This window comes from Peromyscus maniculatus, chromosome 7 (genome assembly GCF_049852395.1).
Source record: "Peromyscus maniculatus bairdii isolate BWxNUB_F1_BW_parent chromosome 7, HU_Pman_BW_mat_3.1, whole genome shotgun sequence".
In the NCBI taxonomy this organism is placed as follows: domain Eukaryota; kingdom Metazoa; phylum Chordata; class Mammalia; order Rodentia; family Cricetidae; genus Peromyscus; species Peromyscus maniculatus.
Genome location: NC_134858.1, coordinates 111582454 through 111595391, shown reverse-complemented (window position 1 = coordinate 111595391; position 12938 = coordinate 111582454). Strand labels below are relative to the sequence as shown.

General features: G+C 47.6%; 1 protein-coding gene across 3 annotated transcripts in view; it reads left to right on the top strand.

The window, feature by feature from the left end:
- Positions 1-12938, top strand: part of Fbxl2 (F-box and leucine rich repeat protein 2) — a 60224-nt gene that overhangs the window by 16174 nt on the left and 31112 nt on the right. For all 3 annotated transcript variants that reach the window (XR_001577015.3, XM_006970262.4, XM_042281880.2), the window contains exons 3-4: positions 10394-10448; positions 10656-10730. Coding sequence is in view for 2 of the 3 variants with exons in the window: in XM_006970262.4 (XP_006970324.1) it covers positions 10394-10448; positions 10656-10730 (130 nt within the window). In the remaining variant the exon portion in view is untranslated. The remainder of the gene's footprint in view (positions 1-10393; positions 10449-10655; positions 10731-12938) is intronic.

Below are 12938 nucleotides of genomic sequence, written 5' to 3'. Positions count from 1 at the left end.
GTCCCTAACACAGACCTTTGCTCTGTGTTTATTGAACAGCACAGAAAGGGGTGTGGGAAAGGCATGAGGAGGAGTACCTTTCTTTTCTTTTTCTTTTTAGATATAGGTGTAGCCCTGGCTGTTCTGGAACTCACTCTGCTCGCTCTGTAGACCAGGCTGGCCTTGAACTCAGAGATCTGCCTGCCTCTGCCTTCCAAGTGCTGGAATTAGAGGCGTGTGCCACCACCGCCCGGCCTTTACACAATTTTACAAGGGAAGAAGTTACTCTTCCCTTGAAACATTATTTGAAATAGCAAATGGATGTTATCAACCTATAGCCACATGTTGCTTCCAACATTGTGGGGTATTTGTTTTGTTTGAGATTGCATTAAATCTGTACACTGCTTTCAGCAAATGACTCCAGTGCGCACACATGCACATGCATCCTTCTGCTCAGGGGCATGGAAGAGCCCAGAGCTTAGGAGCAGGGCAGTGGAGCACTTGCTGCTTTCACAGAGGACCCAGGTGCAGTGCCCGGCACCCACCGGGTGCCTCACAACTTTCTGAAACTCCAGTTTCCGGGATCTGATGCCTTCTCTGACCTCTCAGAATAGATAATGCTTTCTTTAAATACAAAGCTTCAAGTCACCTTTTAATTTTTCACGAGGGGCTAGAGAGGGCTCAGCAGTGGACAGCATTTGCTGCCCTTGCAGAGGTCTTGGGTTCAGTTTCCAGTGCCCACATGGGCAGCTCACAGACACCTGCCACCCCAGCTCCAAACGCCGCCTTCTGGCCTCACGTACACTCTCGTAAAATACATAAATCTTTACTTCTCCGTGTTTTTCCATTCCCATTTCTGCTTTTCCTGCCCTTCGCATGCTGCTCACACACAGGAAAGTCTTACGACCTGTAAGATAGTCTGGTGTCTGTCTTTATCATTTTCTCTCCAAATCCTCTTCATTTCTCTATTTTGGCCTTTTTTAATGTTATTTTTTTTCTCCTTTTAGCCAGACATAGTAGCACTTTGGCCTTTAATCGCAGTACTTGTGAGGTAGAGAAAGGTGAATCTCTTGAGTTCAAAGACCAGCCTGGTCTACATAGTGAGACCCTGTCTCACTTCTTTTGACTCAAGATAATCTTAATTTTTCTTTTGCGAATTTTAAAAAGTTGTATTTACTGTTGTGTATGGTGTGTGGTGTGTGTGTTCCATAATGTACCTGTGGAGGCCAGAGGACAAGTCCTAGTTTTTTCTTTCTACCTTTACATCAGCATGTGGAGACAGTCACAGAAGCACTGAACCACTTTCAAGGGACCTGAAGGTGGGATTTGAGTTCTAAAGAGAATTATAGACAGAGATCATGGGATATGTAAAGCATTCATGGCTGGAGTTGTTTTTCAGACTGGCTTACAGGCGTGGGTCCTCAAACTGTGGAAGGACACCAGTTATCACACATGATCAGGAAAGATAAATTCATACCTAAATCGTTATAATGAACTGGCAGAACATCAAACACAAGCCTTATTACAATTTGTTTATTTTTATTTTAAAATATTTATGTATATGTGTATGTGTCTGTGCATGTGTGCACTAAAAGAGGCTTCCAGATCTCTGAGAGCTGGAACTACAAGTGTGCTGTCTGGTGTGGGTGCTGGGAACTGAGCTCAGATCCTCTGGGAGAGCAGCCAGTGCTCTTAACCACTGAGCCATCTCTCCAGCTTTTATTTCTTTTGTGTGAATGTGTGTGGGTTGGGGATGTGTCCTAGTATGGGTGTGGTAACCAGAGGCTCTCCTGGTTAAGTGTGTGGGTTGGGGATGTGTCCTAGTATGGGTGTGGTAACCAGAGGCTCTCCCGGTTAAGTGTGTGGGTTGGGGATGTGTCCTAGTATGGGTGTGGTAACCAGAGGCTCTCCCGGTTAAGTGTGTGGGTTGGGGATGTGTCCTAGTGTGCATGTGGTAACCAGAGGTTCTCCTGGTTAAGTGTGTGGGTTGGGGATGTGTCCTAGTATGCACGTGGTAGCCAGAGGCTCTCCTGGTTAAGTTAGTATTGCTGTGCTGAAACACCATAACCCAAAGCAACATGGATACGAAAGGGTGTATTTCACTCACAGTTCATTATCAAAAGCAGTGAGGACAGGAACTCAAGCAGGGCAGGAACCTGGAGGCAGGAGCTGATGCAGAGGCCATGGAGGGTATTGCTTAAATGGCTTGTTCATCATGGTTTGCTCAGGTGTTGTTCCAGTCTTAGATGGTCTTTTAATAAAAATTCCAGAGCTGGATATCAGAGTGAAAGCTGAAAGATCAGAGAAGCAGAGCAAGCCACAGCCAACCTCACCTCACCAGCTCCTCAGCCGATCCTGTTTCCTCAGACTGAAAGCCTCTGAGTCCTCACCCGAAAGGGTATCAGCTGAACAGCTTTAGTTCCTGTTTCCTCATGCCTTATATGCCTTTCTCCGCCCAACCATGTCACTTCCTGGGATTAAAGGCGTGTGTGCTTCCCAGTACTGGGATTAAAGGTGTGTGCCACCACTGCCTGGCTCTGTTTCCAACGTGGCCTTGAACTCACAGAGATCCAGGCAGATCTCTGTCTCCCTAGTGCTAGGATTAAAGGTGTGTGCCACCACTGCCTGACTTCTGTGTCTAATCTAGTGGCTGGCTTTGTCCACTGATCCTTGTGCAAGTTTATTAGGGTACACAATATTTCACCACATTACAATATATCACCACACTCAGGTTCACCAGCACAGGGATGGCCCCACCCACAATGGGCTGGGCCCTCCCACATCAGTCATTAATTAAGAAAGTGCACTGTGAGTTGCTTACAGCCCGATCTTATGGAGGCATTTTATTTTTTTATTTTATGTGTATGGTGGTTTTGCCTGCATGTATGTCTATGAACCACATGCATGCAGGGCATTAGAATCCCCCTGTGACTGGAGTTACAGATGGTTGTTAGCCATCATGTAGGTACTGGGAATCAAACCCAGGTCCTCTGGAAGAGCAACAAGAGCTCTTAACCCCAGAGCCAATCCTCCAGCCCTGCCCCCCCCCCCCCCCCCCCGCCCCCAGGCATTTTCTTAATTAAGGTTTTCTCCTCTAGGAGTGTTGGTGGTGCATGTCTTTAATTACAGCACTCAGGAGACAGAGGAAGGCAGATAGATCTCTGAGTTTGAGGCCAGCCTGGCCTACAGAGCAAGTTCCAGGACAGCCAGAGCTACAAAGAGAAACCCTGTCTTGAAGGAGGGAAAAAAAAGGTTCCCTCCTCTCAAATGACTTTCCTTTGTGCCAAGTTGACATAAAACTCCAGCACAGAGGACGGACGACCAGGGGAAGTTGGTTCTGGGGATGAAACCCAGAACTTTGGGCATGCAGCTGAGCCATCTCAAAAGCCCAAGATGTCCTAACAAACCTGTAAAATGAGCCCAATTCCTAGCGACACCCGTAAGCAGGTCTCTGGGCAGCGCTGACAGAAGGAGAGAGCGGACTCTTACTCCATGTGCCCAAGGGAAGAGAAACCTCGAACGGTCTGCCTGAGCTAAGTTGTTCTAAAATGAAGATGCAATAGTGATAATGAAGTTGTAATTGGTGTAGCCAGTTGGCAATTCTTCAAAAAGAAACACAAAATAATCACACAGTGGGAGTTCCACTCTTGGGTAGGCTATATCCCTGCGTATCCCAGCAGCCCGAGTGACTGACTGGGTCCTGCACTGTTTTGTTTTTCCTATACATGCAGAGAAATTTGAATCTACAAATGAGCAGAGTAAATAACAGTAGCTGTAGTAACATAAATAACAATACTCAGTAATAACAATGCCATGAACTCAAGCCAGGTGTGATGGCACACACATCCATCCCAGCACTTACAAGGCAGAGGCAGGTGAGTGTCTGTGAGTTTTAAGGCCAGCTTAGTCTACAGAGTGAGATCTTGTCTCCAAAGAAAACAAAAAATTACACAAACTTAAAATTGCTTATTTCTGGAATTTTTTTCATTTAAAATTTGGGATCACAGTTTGCCATCTCAAAATTGAAGCTGCAAAAAAGCCAAAATACATGATAAAACTATTAAAATGCCAACAATTGGGATTGGGGATTTAGCTCAGTGGTAGAGCACTTGCCTAGCAAGTGCAAGGCCCTGGGTTCAGTCCTCAGCTCTGGGAGAAAAAAAAAAAAAGAAAAGAAAAAGAAAAAAATGCCAACAATTGCATGTACACAAATATTCATAGCAGAATTATTCACAAGAGCCAAAATGAAGAACTCCAGATGTCCATCAACAGATAACTGAATAAACAAATCGTGATATAAACACACAAAGAGGTATTCAGCCAGGAGAAGTACTTGTGTGTGCCAGTGTGGGTGAGTGTGAGTATGCCAATGTGGGTGAGTGTGAAGAGCACACTAAGGAAGCCACGCCCCGAAGGTCTGTTAGTCCATTCACCTGGATGGAGATCAGGGAAGGATCCTTGCAGCCAGGCACATCAGTGTTGGCTGGGCTCTGGTGGGGGTGGGGGTGGGGGTGGGGGTGGGGGTGGCATTTCACCTGGGGGATGGAACTGTTTCCGGAGTCAATGCTCTCCTTCTGCTATGTGGGTTCCAAGAATCAAACTCGGGTCATCAGGTTTGGCAGTGAACGCCTTCATCCACTCTGCAGCCTCACTGGGCCTCACTGAGTTTTATAGAAACCAGACCAGCCATGGCTTAGAGGCCCAAATGCAACAAATTCTTTGTCCTAAAATTTCTCCCCATTCATTTCTCCTGAAACAGTGTGGGGGGGAGGGGTTGAGCTATCTGCAATGCCTGGGCCTTTGGATTCTTGCAATCGTGCAATTCAGAGGAGTTTACAGACTTACAAGGAAACGGCAACTACCCTCTTCCGTTTCACTCACAACAGTTAAAATCCAGAGTCCGGCTCAGCCGCTCACAAGTGATCTGAGTAGTTTTAGCTGCACTTGAGGACTAGGGTGTACAGATGCTAAACCTCCAGAGGAAAGGCCAGCGCTCTCTGGGAAACAAGCCAAGATAAAATGCTACATTCTCCACTGGACCTGGAGGGAGACAAACAACTCAGAAAAACCATGACCCACGGGGAGGAGGAAACAAATCAGTGAGCTCTCTCGGTCCCTGGCTCCTGAGCTCTGTAGCTGAGCTCTGTACAGCGGGGTTAAGATAAGGGGAAGAATTCACAGGAAAAGCTGTATGCAAGGGAAGATGAACTGTCTCAGGAGACAATGAAACCTCTGGGGAAAATGTCAGTCATAGTGGCGTGGGGGGTGGGGCAGGGAGGTGGAGGACTGGAGAGATGACTGACCCAGAGTGCAGCCTGCTGTTACAGAGGATCCAGGTTCAGTTCCCGGCACCCACATTATTGGGTCTGGGAGTCGCACAGACATTGAGGATGAGGCCCCCAAAGTTAGATGAGCAGAGGCCACTTTTTACTCCATCGCTGCAGGGTACTGAACTCCTAGCTAGTTAGGGCCACAGGCAGGTCAGGTTCTGACGCTGTGACTCCGAGCAGAGGGAGTAGGTCCCTTTTAAAGCAAAAGCCACAAGTAGGGAGGTGAGGGGTGATGATAAGAAAATAGTTTTTACAATTGAGGTTAACTCTTGGGTGACAGTACATTCCGGGAATTTACAACTTGTGATAACATATTACAATCAGTACAATTTGTGATGACAAGGTGTTTGTACAAGTTTAACGGGGTTGTAAAAGCATGTTTACACATGTCTGTGGTTATCTTAACACAGCTCTTGACACAGCTGGGGTCTTGTCCTAATTTTTAACCAACTGTTCCTTTCGTATGGGACAAGGGTCTGCAACAGAAGAATCGGCGTAGGCGGCTAATGTCTTTGAATTATTGTGGACTCTACACACATCGAGTTGCTCACAACTGCCTATAACCCAGCTCCAGTGGATCGGACACCTCTGGCCTCCAAGGCCATCTGTACTTACATGCACAGACACACAGACACACAGACACACAGACACACACAAATTAAAAATTAATAACTCTTCGGGAATAGTGATGGCACATACCTTTAATCCCAGCTCTGAGGAAGCAGAGACACTCGGATCTCTGAGTTCAAGGTCAGCCTGGTCTACAGAATGAGATCCAGGACAGCCAGGGCTACACAGAGAAACCCTCTCTCAAAAACACGTGAAAACAAAAACAACCAACCACAAAACCCAAAGCCTGGGCTGCTGAGATGGCTCAGCAGGTCAGGGTCCTTGCTAGGCAGGCCTGGCGCCCCTGGGACCCATGCTGAGGTAGAGGAGAGAGCCAGCTCCACAAAGTTGTTCTCTGACTTGCCTGTATTCTGCGGCTCATCCACACCCACACACCATACACAAAGTAATCATTTTTAAAAATTAAAAATTAGCCAAAGTAATAAAAGCCTGGGCTGGCGAGAGGGCACAGCAGGAGCAGTAGTTGGCCCTGCAGGCCTGGTGCCCTGACTGCAAGGCCGGAAGCCTTCCTGCGTGGAGAACCGACTCCAGGCTTGTCCTCCCACCTCCACACCGGGTGTGGCTGGCTCCCCCCCACCCAGACAGACACAAATAATACATTTTAACTAAAAATAAACCTTTTCAAGTAAGTGCAAGCTGAGAAAGATTCATCGCAAACACTCCCACGCAAGTACTAAAGGAATTTCTTCTTGTCGGGAAGATATTCTTTAAGTCCAGCAGGGAAGAGCAGTGTAAGAGGTCTGTGCAGGTTAAGCAGTGGGCTTTACCTCGGTAGGTGCCTTGAGAGCCATCGACTGGCTCTGTGTGTGTTTGTGTGTGTGTGTGTGTGTATTTTTCTCCCCCAATACTCTAAAAAGTTTGGTTTTGTCCAAGTTTCCTGCAAATTCAGGGTAATTCCAGTGAAAGTTTCAGAAAGTTTTCTTATGCACGTCGACAAGAGTCTAGAATGTAATGGAAGTTCAGAGGGCCAAGAGGAATGAGGAATGAATGGCCTGATGAAGAACAAGGGTAGAGTCTGCACGGTGGACCTTTAACACTTAGAGCAGAGCTCTGTAGTTAACATGGATCTAAGGTGTGGGACAGACGGACTAATGGAACAGCTCTCACGTCTTCGAGTAGAGTTGTGTCGGTTTCTAATGCAAGAAATCCATGGAGTCTGCTTTAGGGGTGAAGGAATTTATAGGGGGAAAGTCACGACAGCATGGGAGATTTATCATAGGGTGCTGGAAAGCTGAGGTCCAGTCCAACACTGTTCTGCTGCTGAGATGGTCCACGCCATCCAGCCCATGAGCGAGAGAAGCGCACAGCCTTCAGTGCATCTCAGGTCTTAAGGGTAGCCCCAGCCACGCCCCGGGAGCAGGTACTTCAAGGTCACAGGTAGGACCTCTACATCTCTAGGGGTGGTGTTACAAGGTCATGGACACAGCAGCTGTCCACTAGAGGTTGCTGTGGCTGTGACAAAGTACTCCGACTAAGGCAACTTAGGGGTGAAGGGGTCTATTCTGGCCCACACAACGTTCTTCGTGCACTGTGGACAAGTGGCAGGCTTAAGTTTGGGACACTGGTCACATGGCAGCCAGGGCCGCGCAGAGAGCAGTGGATGCTGGTGCTCGGCTCTGGCGCTTGTTGAGTCTGTCCAGGACTCAGCCCCTGGGGCCTCACCCACGGTGTGGTGGGCTTCCCCTCTCAGTCAGTCGGTGAGGACATCCCACAGAGTCGGTCATGCTGGCAACACTGTCGCCATCTCCACCACGTCCCCTTGTCTGTGTATAACCTTGCGCTCCTGGGATGCTCTGGGCGGGGGGGACTGGGAGCCCCCTTTCAGAAGAGGCCCTCAAGGGGCCGGGACTGCCTCCTGCTTCAGCCAGCTCTGGTTTTCCTTTGCTTTTTGCGGGGTGGGGTTGTTTTGTTCTTTTCATTGTTGTTTTTCAAGACAGGGTTTCTCTGTGTAGCCCCAGCTGTCCTGGAACTCACTTTGTAGACCAGGCTGACCTCAAACTCAGAGATCTGCCTGCCTCTGCCTCCCCAGTGCTGGGATTAAAGGTGTGGCCACCACCGCCTGGCTTCTTCATTGTTTTTACTTAAAAAAAATTATTTACTCTCTTTCATGTTCTCTCTCTGTCTGTCTGTCTGTCTCTCTCTCTCTCTCTCTCTGTGTGTGTGTGTGTGTGTGTGTGTGTGTGTGTGTATGAGAGAGAGAGAGAGAGAGAGAGAGAGAATGATGTGTATGGGGGAGGGGGAGAGAGAGAGCAGGCTGGAGCAAGGCATGGCACACGTGTGGAGGTCAGAGGACAACTCGGAGTCATCAGGCCTGGCAGCAGGCACCCTTACCTGCTGTGCCCTTTCCCTGGCCCCCAGGCATCTGTCTGTCACTGGTGCTCTGGGGTCTGTCTTTCACCATCGATTTTGTTCACCAAACCCCGAGTCAGGAATTGGTGTAGGCTGTAGATTGGCAGTTGGAAATACCACCATGCCTGCTTGTGGAAATGAAATTGCATTCAGTTTAAAGGTGTGTGGGGAAAATGATGTAAATACCTCGGGCGATACGCTTTTCCATTCGGAGACTGTAAAAATGGAGTCATCGGCACAAGAGGAGGCACGTGTCTTCTGACCCACTTGGTTCCTGTCTGTTTCAGCCTACAAAGGTCTTGCTTCACTTAGACTAGATTTTTCCAAACAGCATGCTCACTAAGAAAAAAACGTGTCCACACAGTGGCCGGTCAAGTCCCAGGGAAGAAATCGCTGTCAGACTTTCCCAGGCAGGGCACGCGTGGTCGTGGCTCTTGGGCCAGCTGGACTGCTTTGGTTCAGACTGCAGCTGCAGCCTTTCCATCCCCGTGACTTGATCAAGTCACCTTGTCTCTGTAGTGGACATGACAATAGTCCTCCTCCTCCTCCTCACAGTGTGGCTGTGACAAGTGACTACCGTGGAGCCTGTGGGTGGTCCACGGGGCACAGTCGGTGGCTGTCTTTATAACCAGTGTGGTGGTGTTCCTGGGGGATGGTAGATTGTGTCATTTGCCATGTGGATTGTCCTTGGGGGGATTCAAGGAGACCTTAACTCTTTTCACCTCTGTCGTACGTGTTTGCACTGGGCCCCAGCATGATGTGTGCGTGGGGAGTTTGTGGGGCCCCTGTGGGCTAGCCACATGGCTATTGGTCAGGAAGGCCTGTGGGGTGAGCAAAATAAATTCCCATAGAGGTCACGTAGGTGTGCAGATCCCCAACATGAGAGTATGAATCTATATGTCAGCACACATTTCAGCCGCGGGCATTTTCTGTACTTAGCTCTGTAAGACCAGTGCAGCCTTGAGGCTTCTCCCCCCGTGTGTTCATGGAGTCTGGTGGAGAGCAACGTCTGCCCCCTCTAGTCCCCTGGTATTGCGTGGGTCGGGCCACCATGGTAGTGTGCAGTACTGGGGCACTAGGGCTCTGTCATCCATCCCTGAGTCCACAGAATTTTAACTCAGCACTGGCTGTAACTCTGAAGACTTGGGGACCTGTATTGGTATACATTTGCCATCTTACCCTGTCCTCTCCCTCACACTTCCATAGCTTCTTTTTGCCCAGCCAGCATTGTGCCCGCCCTCAGTGCCTCCCCAGCATTGAAATGCACACACAGTGCGTCCACACCGCTATCACCAGCACCCAGTGTCACAGGGACCCCTCAGGCCCCGCCACACCCACGGCCACCTTCCTCTAAAGCCCTCACAGGCGTCACCAGGCTTCCAGCTGTCCTTTGCCCCCTTCCCCGTCTTTCTCATCTCCCGTGGCTCCTTGGCATCTGCCTTGGGAGAAGCGCTCAAAGACGATGCGATCTCTTTGCTGTGTGAACAGATACGTCCAGCCAAATGGGTTTTCTCATCCAGCCTTTTGAACCGCATTATTTGAGGCTGCAGTATCTGAACTAGGAGCTGGCGTTGTGCATTAGGAGCATTAGAAGGATGGGATTTAGTCACCCTGGCCCAGCACTGGGAAACTGGAATGCTGGTCTTCAGGTAGGGTCCATTCCCACATCAGTTTTCAGAGCAGGAGAAAGAGAAGCGCGGGGTCTCCTGGTTAGAGAGACTCTGTATGACGGGGCTAGAGCAGAGTAGGAGCAGACAGAGTTTACAACGGCCGTGGGAAATTAGTGTGCATCGGTGTGTGGGGAACAAGTGTGCATCAGTGTATGGGAAATTAGTGTGCATCAGTGTGTGGGAAATTAGTGTGCATCAGTGTGTGGGAAATTAGTGTGCATCAGTGTGTGGGGAACAAGTGTGTATCAGTGTGTGGGAAATAAATGTGCATTAGTGTGTGGGAAACAAGTGTGCATTAGTGTGTTGCCAGCTGAGTGGGTTGCCAGCCAGGGGCTCTTGAAAATTCTTCGTGTCCAGGTGATGCCTTAGATTATGTCTTTCAAGTTCTAATTGTCCTGAGGTGTTGACACCCTCTCATCTTCTCTCTCTCTCTAGAATATTCTCCTTCTTGGATATAGTAACTCTTTGCCGATGTGCACAGATTTCCAAGGTAGAGTATTGCCTGTTTGTTAGTATTCATGAGAACTTGGTTCAAACTAAACATTACAATTAAATGTTGTCTTCTTAAAATAACAGTATTATAATTCCATATTTTATTTTAATTGACATACACCATGAATAAAAGTTTGGAAATACAAAACATTCTCAGCAAATGTGTCTCTCTCACCCCACCCTCCTCTCTTACCTCCCCTCCCAGGCATGGAACATCTTAGCCCTGGATGGAAGCAACTGGCAAAGAATAGATCTTTTTAACTTTCAGACAGATGTAGAGGTAAGTTAGTTCACCTAAATTATTTTTGTATTTATTTGTTGTGTGTGTGTGTGTGTGTGTGTGTGTGTGTGTGTATGTGTGTGTGTGTGTGTGTGTGTATGTGTGTGTGTACATGTATTTGCCAAGGGAGGTCAGAGGACAACCTGCAGGAGTCAGTTCTCAGGTTCCAAGGATCAGATTCAGGCCTTCGGGCTTGATAACAGGCACCATTACCTACTCAGACATGGCTCTGGTCCCGCTGATGGTAGTGTTTTTTGAGCCAGGGTCTCTCCATTTTGCAAATAGCTACAGCAAATGGGCAGAGCACTTCCTTCTCACTGCTCACTTTGGAGTCCTTCATTCCTCACTCTTTGGTGGGTGAGTGCAGAGGAGACAAGGACCAAAGGATCCATGTGTCCCTCTGGGAAGGGAAATATAACTGAAAGCTTTTTTCTGTCCTACCTGGTCCCACAGCCACTTATAAAATAACCACTTAGAGGCTTAATACTAATTACAAACTGTTTGGCCTATTCTCAGGCTTATTACTAACCAGCTCTTAAAACTTATATTAATTCTTTTCTATTAATCTGTGTTTTGCTGTGTGTCTCGTGGCTTTACCTGTCTTCTGATACATCTTGCTCCTCCGGTGGCTGGAATGTGTCTCCTCAGCTCTGCCCTCCTTTGTATTTAGTTCAGCTTTCCCGCCTAGCTACATTCTGCCTTGCCATAGGCCAAAGCAGCTTTATTCATCAACCAATAAAAGCAACACATATGTGCAGCATACAGAAGGACATCCTACGTCAGAGAAGCCCTAGTCCCTGCAGATAACACACAGCGGTAATTCCTGACTGCCCACACAGTTCTGAGCATGCCTCGTGTGTTAATGCAGTTCCTCTGTCCTCTCAATACCAGACTGCAGAGGGGCTGTAGAGACAGTTCAGTGGTTCAGAGCACTTGCTGCTCCCGCAAAGGACCTGGGTTTGATTCCCAGTATCACATGGCAGCTCACAACTACTGGAACTCCAGTTCTAGGCAATCTGAGGCCCTCTTGTGGCCTCCGAGGGCTCCTGCACTCACGTTGTGCACATAAACTCACATAGACAAACACATACATGTAAATCGATAAATTAATTTAAAAAAACAAACTGAAGAAACTGAGGATCAAATAGGTTGAGTCTAGGTACCTACCTAGGGAAGTGGGCTACACACCTGCGGGTTGGTAGAAAAGGCAAATAAAGTGTTCAAATGGCAGGAGCTTATGGAGTCTTCCAGTGCCACTCTTTCTGAATGTACATTCTTCTCTGAGGTGAGATGTTGTACGAATCCTAATTGGTCTTATAATAAAAACCCAGAGCCAGATATTGGGGGTAAATGCTGAAAGATCAGAGGAAGTAAGCCACAGCTACTTCTCACCTCACCAACTCCTCAGCCAAAAGAAGATCCTGTCTCCACAAATCCCCCCGACTGAATACCCCTGAGTTCTCAGCGAAAGGGGGCCCAAACTCCTGTCTCCTCCTACCTTACATTCCTTTCTCCACCCAGCCATATCACTTCCTGTCTCAACCTTCCTAGAACTGGGATTAAAGGCGTGTGACTCCCAAGTACTGGGATTAAAGGTGTGAGCCATCACCGCCTGGCTCTGTTTCTCTTTTAGACTGGATTAATCTCATATAGTCCAGGGTGGCCTGAACTCGCAGAGATCAGTCTGCCTCTGCCTCCTGAGTGCTAGGATTAAAGGTGTGTGCCACCACTGCCTGGCCTCTATGGCTAACTCTGTGACTGGCTCTGCCCTCTGATCTTCAGACAAGATTTGTTAGAGTATATACAAAATATCACCATATTTCTCCTTTTTTTGGTCTAAAATAAAGTAGGTTATAACTAATATAAGGAAAACTATATATAGTAAGTATAACAACTATATATAATATATACAGTCAAGAATTACATTAACAATGTCCAGTCCATTAGCAATTGACCAATTCAGAGAAAATACTCCATTATTTATTCTATTTTGATGAGTCCAAAGTGTTATACCTAATTCACTTTGTATCTAACTTGTATTACCAATGGAAACTATCTTTTGATGTCTTTAAAACTTATATACTTTACACCTCTTCCGTGAGTTTCTTTTCTGAATTTGTTAACAAGGAAAACTATAACTGTCTAGTCTTCAACTCCATCAGAGACCTGAGAAGGAAATATTACCTGAGTGAACAGGAAGTGCAAGCA